This window comes from Cyprinodon variegatus, unplaced genomic scaffold (genome assembly GCF_000732505.1).
Source record: "Cyprinodon variegatus isolate N-32 unplaced genomic scaffold, C_variegatus-1.0 Scaffold82, whole genome shotgun sequence".
In the NCBI taxonomy this organism is placed as follows: domain Eukaryota; kingdom Metazoa; phylum Chordata; class Actinopteri; order Cyprinodontiformes; family Cyprinodontidae; genus Cyprinodon; species Cyprinodon variegatus.
The window spans coordinates 1,640,862-1,648,889 of record NW_015150535.1 but is presented as its reverse complement, the minus strand read 5'-3'; the positions used below and the strand labels follow the sequence as shown (position 1 = coordinate 1,648,889).

At 37.7% G+C, this 8,028-nt stretch overlaps 1 protein-coding gene across 2 annotated transcripts in view; it reads left to right on the top strand.

The window, feature by feature from the left end:
- stxbp1 (syntaxin binding protein 1) overlaps positions 1-8,028 on the top strand; it is a 43,273-nt gene that overhangs the window by 31,309 nt on the left and 3,936 nt on the right. Inside the window, exons 17-19 of one of the 2 annotated variants that reach the window (XM_015373202.1) lie at positions 254-339; positions 1,064-1,218; positions 4,723-4,880. In XM_015373202.1, the coding sequence (XP_015228688.1) occupies positions 254-339; positions 1,064-1,218; positions 4,723-4,832 (351 nt within the window). In that variant the 3' untranslated portion in view covers positions 4,833-4,880. The remainder of the gene's footprint in view (positions 1-253; positions 340-1,063; positions 1,219-4,722; positions 4,881-8,028) is intronic. The other variant, XM_015373203.1, reaches the window with a different exon arrangement.

Below are 8,028 nucleotides of genomic sequence, written 5' to 3'. Positions count from 1 at the left end.
TATATATAAGAAATGTTAATTTAACGTACAAAACTTATATAAAAAAACCTAAAAAAAAAAAAGAAAAATTCAGCTGTTATCCTAACAAAATTGTTATTATTCGTTTTTTTTTCTAAGATTTAGAAAAAATGTTAATCGGCCATCAGCTAATTAAGCTACCTAGTTGAACCTAAACATTTTTTGCTTTGAATAGCTTTGAGCGTTTGATGCATCATTTTTGCAATAACTGTTTTGTTGTTGTGCTTCCCTGTAGGACGCCATCGATGATAAACTGGACACTAAACACTACCCTTACATCTCCACCCGCTCCTCTGCTTCCTTCAGCACCACTGCAGTCAGGTACAGATAGAGATGCATAGACAAATGTTAAGTGTTTGAATTTGATAAATTTATGCTCCACAGAGAAGCTTTCTGATGATTGCCATGAAGGTGATCAATAAATGAGTCACTTTCTGACTTTCTGTTTAGCAGATAAAACTATAAAATCTAACAGAGAAGACAAACTCCTAAAAAGTGTGTTTTAAAGAGAAATATTTATATATTTTATTATCTTGAACGCATGAATGTGACAAGCTAGCAAGAAAGAATAATTGGTCCCAAAGAAGCATTAATTATCACACATCAATTCAGCTAGAGTAATGAAGACTGCTCTAATCAATATGAGATTCATTGTTTTGATGCGACAGAGAATGTTAAAAAAAATAAATTAATTTAAAAAAAGCTTAAGAACATTTGTCAATCTTTCTATTAGGTCCTAATGATATAAAGGGCCAAAACCCCAAAGCTCTATCTCAGACTCTATGAAATATGACAGCAAAATATTTTCTACTTTCTACACAGAGCTTTAGCGGTGCTAAGAATTACCGTTGACTTATTTTCTGTTTTATATGAGGGGCAGAGTTCTTGGTAACAGACCTCAAAGCTGCTCGGTGACCTCTGACCTTTTCCAGTTTAGAAAAAGATACAGTAGTTAAAAGGCTTTTGATTGGGGGTCACACAGCAACAAAAAGGATTGTGTTAATATTTAAAGGGTGAATACTGTTTGTTTTTTTTATTGTGGCAGTGCTCGATACGGACACTGGCACAAGAACAAGACACCCGGAGAGTACCGCACTGGTCCGCGAGTTATGGTCTTCATCATTGGAGGCGTGTCTTTCAGCGAGATGCGTTGTGCCTATGAGGTCACACAGGCCAACGGGAAGTGGGAAGCTGTCATTGGTGAGTAGAGCAACATTGGATCTTTGCTCAAGCTCGAACAAATATCACACTCAGCTTTAAAAAAAAACAGAATCACTGTGTTTCTGAGAGTTTATGTTTTGGCAGAGAAGTCTTAAAACTAAATAATAAAAAAATACTTTAAAAAAGATCCTGTGAGGTACAAGGAAACACGAATCTGGCCTACAGGTTTTCTGGGACATGAACCAGAAGAAAGCTTAAATTGGACAAAGCCAGTCACATCATGTTAGAGTGAGCTTCATTGAAATGAAAGCTAGATATATGTATTTTAGAAATATAAGCAATATTATTTTCTTTTTCCCTCTATGAAAACAAAATTAAAATAGATTTTTTTGGGGTAATTGTGTGACGGTGTCCTCTATCTGAACTCATAAGTTAGAATTGCTCAGTAGGAGCTATAATCAGCAACAACTTATTGACCCCACATGCAAGCGATGATGGTAGTTTCAGTTATAAACCAGGGTTTACATTTGTTTGTTGATGTTTCAGTTAATCTGTGTCTTAAAGCTGGTTAAGATGGCAAGATTTTAAAATTGTCTGGTGTTTTTTAAAACTTAGAATAGACCATGAACATGATAGTAAAATAAATAGGGGATAAGACGGTTTTCGTTTACAGTCAGCGTGTTCTCTCCAGCAACAAAACGATCACATCAGACTGCATACAAGTCAATTTCATGTAGCTGTCAGGCAGGATATCTGACCACACCTCTACAGATACATACGTTCATGCAGGGTTCCTACAGCATAAGGCAAGTTCAATTCAAGACCTTTTAAGACTTTTTAATTCCACTTGAATTAAAATTTAAGACCAAATTTTCAAGAAACACAAGAAAAACCTGCTTGCGACAACTTAACCCAAAGGTTTATTTTAACATAAACCACTGCACTAATGTTTAAAATTTTGAAAAGCTTCCCATACATGAAGAAAGCTAAAAACACACAAATGAAAGATATATTTTAACAATTATTTAACTAAATTCACAAACTTTGTTTTAGCAGGGAACAAAACAAATCAGTTTTAAAGCCACAACATAACCAGTGCGAAGTCTTTTTTGCAGCTATTTTTCTTTGTATCGTTTTTTTAGTATGTTTGATTTGGTGATTAGTGGAGGCGTTGCAGAGACAAGGGTGGAACAAAACTGAGAAATACCGGCTGTTTCTCGGTCACTCGATTTTGACGCTTTGTGTTTTGCGTTTCGCATGTGCGACTCCACTGCCTTAATTCCCATCGTTCCGAGCTTGAATGACTTCTTGCACAAAATCCACTAAGCCTCATGTATGTTCCCTGGTTTTAGCCATGGAGAAAACTCTTGGCTGGAGCCAATTTTTGTTACATTTACACTTGCTCATATTTTCCTGACAAAAAGTAAATGGCGCATCTCCCAAATGTCCCGGCCGCAACAACACTTTTATTGGTTCCCCTATCGGGACGGAACCAATAATGGCGAGCCGTTATTTTTTTTTTTATTAAAAAAAAAAAAGGTACATTTTAACGTTTTATTTAGATTACAAAACTAAATCATAATAAAAATAATCCCAATTATGATGTTTTAAAAATTGAGACCTACGAAAGACAAATTTAAGACATTTTAATACCAATTAAGGCCTTAGTTTTATTTTGAAGAATTCAATGGCTTTTAAGACTTTTTAAGGACCCGCGGGAACCCTGTCATGTATATGAATTCAAGTTTGTACAGTTCAGGAAAAGAATTTGTACGATTATCTTGCCGTGTGAATCCCCCACCCCATAGATAATGCTGCACAGGAACTTTTAAAAATGTTTTGTGTTTCTACAAAGATGCATTATAAATTTCTCATTAGATGCAATTCACCTTAGCTTAGTTATTTAAGTATTAATTATTTGCCAATTCATAGCCAGTGAAGCTCTCATTAAGACATGTAGCTCTAATTAACATCTAAATTGTACATATATATATATAATCTAACAAGGAAAAAATGTATTGACTTATGTAGAAAATATTCTAATGTAACCAGGAGATTAGATCGATATCTGGCTAAATATAGATCAGGTTATTTTCTTTTTCTTTTTTTTTTGCATCAATTAAAACTTTTAAATTCAGATTACCACAAAATAACAGCTGATAGACTTTCCAGCAATCCCTCATCCTCAGCAGATAGAGGGATTGCTGCAACAATGGTGACAGTATAGCAAATACCGACAAAGTATTGTTGTTAAACAGTACTTTATTGGACAATACAGTCTGTCTGTATGATTTAGGTGCTAAAAAGAGTTATTTTAGGTTTCACTGTTTTCTTTGCATGAAAACAAAGAAACAGTCCCTATTTTTCTTAACTTTTCCATGAAAAATAAATTCCGAAATTCTTTCCTGTTAGTCTGTAATAATAACTGCTGTGACAGAGTTTATGTCAAAGACTTGACATGAAGAGGTGCTCCCATTCAATGGTATTAAGTAAAAAGTGACAATGTTATAAAAAAAAATTTATGTGGCAGACTCCTTGGTTTGTATGTCAAAAATTTTGAGGGTGTCTTGCAAAATTATTTATAATCTCTGAATCTTTTCTCACATTACGACCACATATTTCAACTGATTTTAATAGGACTTATTTCGATAGAGCAACACAAAGTTATTAAGTAGTAGAAAATCTACATATTTAGTCTGATTGTACTAAATAGTGAAAGTTAGTTTCTCACTATCAATACAGCTGTTCTTAAAGTTTTTTTTAAAGAGAACATTAGATAGCCAGCATCTTAAAGAACAAGGATGATGTCAGGGAGAAAGATGAGAAGACTTGAGAAGGGAGTGGAGGTTCACTATCTTTCAGGACAAAATACAGCGGAGGTTTTTGTGTTCTTCAGCCCTAAATATATTAAAGTATCTGTATCAGATTTTAACATCAAGACAGGCACCCTCTAATGTAGCTCAACTATTTTATTTGGTTTGTCTCGTTATGTGCAAAATTGCAAGAGACTACTCAAAAGGTTTAGTTAGGACAATGGATGTTACGCTTTCAATATTTGTTAAAATCTTGTGTAAATTCCCTTTTACTTTTACATAATGAGCGGCTTTGTGTTAGTCTATCTAAAATATTGTCAATACTTTGGAGTCTGTGGTTGTGACGGTGCAAAATGGGGAAAGCTCAAGACGTATGAATATTTCTGCAAGGTACTGTACTGTGTTCCATACAAAATGGTCCTTTATGTCCTAAAGCTTTACGTTCCAGTGTTTTATTGTTTCCTGTTGCTGTGCTTTAGCTGTTGTCTTTCAAACAATGTTCTGTTTAAATTGCAGCCAAGCCTTGTCTTCTTCTCTCTTACTTTTTTGGCGTGTTTGTCCCACATTGTGAGTGCATATCTGTCGTTGGATGAGTGCGTCTTTGTGTGTTTGCTCTTTACCACCCTTGTCTTGTTTTTTTTTTTTGAAAGAGTGAGGTAGGTTGGGGGTCTGGGAGGGACGTGGCACGTGCTGTGAGACGAGTGGTGAAGCCGCCTCTGTTCCTTCACAGGTTCCACCCACTTGCTCACCCCAACCAAATTCTTATCGGACCTGCAGCACCCCGACTTCCGAGAGTCCACTAGGGTGTCCTTTGAGGACGCACAGCCCTCAGACGAGTGAGGCAGAGACAGATTGGGAGGGAGGGAGACAGAAATCACACAGAACAAAGTAAAGGCAGCCGCTCAGAGAAGCCCTTTCTGAACACTTACAGCACAAAGGGCTTCCTTTTGGTTCCTCCCTCTTCTTTAAACACTCAGAACTGTTTTATGTTTCCTCACCCTCCTCTTCCTCCTCCTCCCTGTGTCCCACTGGGATGGTCATTCCTGATCACTCCTCATTGCATGGTCTGCTCCCACAGAATCTTCTCCCTGTATTACAACCACTAAAAATCCTTCAAAAGATCCATATATTTAGTTTAAATTACCAACTCTCGAAGATAGCAGTGAGGGAATCAAATTGTGAACAATCACTGGAAGCAAAGAGGAAGCTTTAGAAAAATAGTTCAACCTCTTTTTTTTTTTTAGGGATCTCCAGATATATTTGATAAAAGTTTGCCACATTAGCAGAACTCACACATTTGTGGTAATCTTTGCCAATCAGCAGCCATGCTCTGAGGATGTCGTGGCTCCATCCCTGCTGCCTTCTCTCCTCATCTCAAATGGGTGGATTAAATCACTCTGATTTATGACGGCCACCCATAAGTCCTTTCAGACCGTCTCTCACTCATTCACGTTTTAATCTACTCAAACATCTTCACTGCAGAGTTCTGACAGTCACAGATTTCTTTAAGGGAAGATACTTGATTTTTTAAATAAAGAAAAGTGTTTTTATTTTTATTCCCGTGTAAAAACAGCATCCTCTCAGCTCACCATCACTTCACTGTAATCTTCTAAAATGATCTTGATCAATAGATGTTGCCTTTTGAATGGCTGCTCTAATATGTTTAAACACAGAAAATTGAGCCAAGAGGACTTTCTATGGATAAGAAAAGCAGAGTACAAATATTTTTCAGTAGTTGTTCCTAAAACAGCTATATGCTGGAAAGAAAGGGCTAAACAAAGAAACACTGAACAAGACTAGTTTCCAGTGCAAATGAAAACAAAGACTAAACATGGATCAAGTATTGCCTTCAGTGGCTTTACTGGGAAAAACAAAACTCCTAAGCATGAAAGAACTAAAACAAGATTACTTTCAAAATTCAAAGGGTACATGGTAGCGGTTGAAGCAGAGAAGCTCTGAGCCAGGTGTACTTTTAAGTATTACATATAGTAGAAAACAGTGATATCCTCCACAGTAGCTAATTCCATGATTTCTGTACAGCTATCAAAGAATAATTGGGCCAGGAGTACTCCTCGTGGCCAGTAAAGCATAAATAAGGATCGCGGAGGTGGCTTAACTGAGTGAATTCCAAAAAAGTAAAAAAAAAACAAAAAAAAACAAAAAAACACTGGACTTTGTTTCAAGTTTGGAGACATTTTGCTTCCCATCCGGGAAGCTTTCTCAATTCACAATGTCTGGAGTAGCATTTGTGTTCCAGGCTTATAGAGAGGCCCAAACAAAAGCCTTGTTATGGTTTAGGGAACATACAAATTAAAACGAAAAAACAGCTCCACCCCTTGGTAATGGAGAGTCATTGAGGTCGTTGTTAGCCTGGAATACCCGATACTGGTCCATGCCTTTGAAAGGGGAGGGTCATTGTTGGCCTGGCTGACCAGGCGAGATGTTTTGGTCCCCTGCATAGTGATGCGGGTTGAGCTGATAGCGAGAAGGAATCAACTCTATCGCTGTGTTGTAGGTTTTTAAGAGCTAGAACCTGAGACCAGCCTCTCTGTTTAAGGTTGGTTTTGCTCTCTTAACGTAAAAGGCTTCCTTCCCGCTATCATCTAAACCCCCATCTCACCTGGTCAGCCAGGCCAACAATGACCCTAATAACTCCCCTTTTCAGAGGCATGGGCCAGTAACGGGTTTTGCAGGCCAACAACGACTCCCCATTACCAAGGGGTGGACCCATTTTTTTCAGTTCAATTTGCATGTTTTCTAAGGCAGCGGTCCCCAACCTTATTTGCACCACGGACCGCTATATGTCAGACGATATTTTCACGGACCGGCCGAGGGGGTGGGGGGGTAAATACGATCAAGTAAAATGATACGACTGGCATAAAATCAAATACAAACAGCATAAAAATAAAACAACAAACCGGTACCATCTAGGCGTAATCGGAGACAATGACACACAAAGTGTGCTCCTGATGTCCAGTCTGCTCCGTAGCTTTGTTTTGGTCGCTGTAACCGCAGAAAATCACGCTTCACAAAGATAGGATGTTATAGATAGGAGGAGTCTTGACCTGAATTAACCTGTGTCAAGAGGCACAGATGCACCGACTGATGTAATTGGGAGAGAATACCGCAATTTTTTTATATTTTTCAAAATAAAACATCACTCAGACTCTGATCGTCAATAAATTACATCTATATATATACTTTTTTCTGTGCGGCCCGGTACCAAATGACTAACGGACCGGTACTGGTCCACGGCCTGGTGGTTGGGGACCGCTGTTCTAAGCCATAACAAGGATTTTGTTTGGGTCACTCTATAAACCTGGAACTCAAACGCTACTCCAGACATTTTGAATTGAGAAAGCTTCCTGGATGCGAAGTGAAACGTCTTCAGACTTGGAAAATAAAGTCCAGTAGTTTGTTTTTTGAAATTTCTTGGAATGACTATGACCTGGAATCTGAATCTTCACGAGCATTAACTGAGGGAAGAAGTGCGGCTATACACAGGGCAGCTGAAATGGGGATATTTTCTATAGGAAATAAGATTGCCTGATGGCAGTATCATTAACAGGTCTCACAAAGGCTTCATCTAGGAAGGAAACGCAGCTAAAACAACAAATATAGACATAGCTGAACACAGAGGCAGGAGATAATTTCAAAGTAAAACCGCAGTAAAAAATAAAAATCCGATGACCATGGAAAAGATTAGAATAACAAATAACAAGAAAGTCTGTTTCTCTTAAAGCTACAGTGTGTAATAATTACAGGCATATAAAGTCAGAAATTGAATATATTATACATAACTATGTTATTTATCATCACCTATGAGCTCAGCCTTTTAACCATAATATTTGCGTTGCCTTAGAATTCGTTATTTATAATTACATAGGAGCGGGTCTCGCAGCCATGGAGGCTGACATCTTTGCGCTATGGCAAGCGCAGAGGCAACAAACTAGCGTTTGCGAGATCTCCCATTACGCTCGAAAATAACTACGGCAAGTTGAGAGAGATGAACTGAGACGGTACTGAGCACTAGATG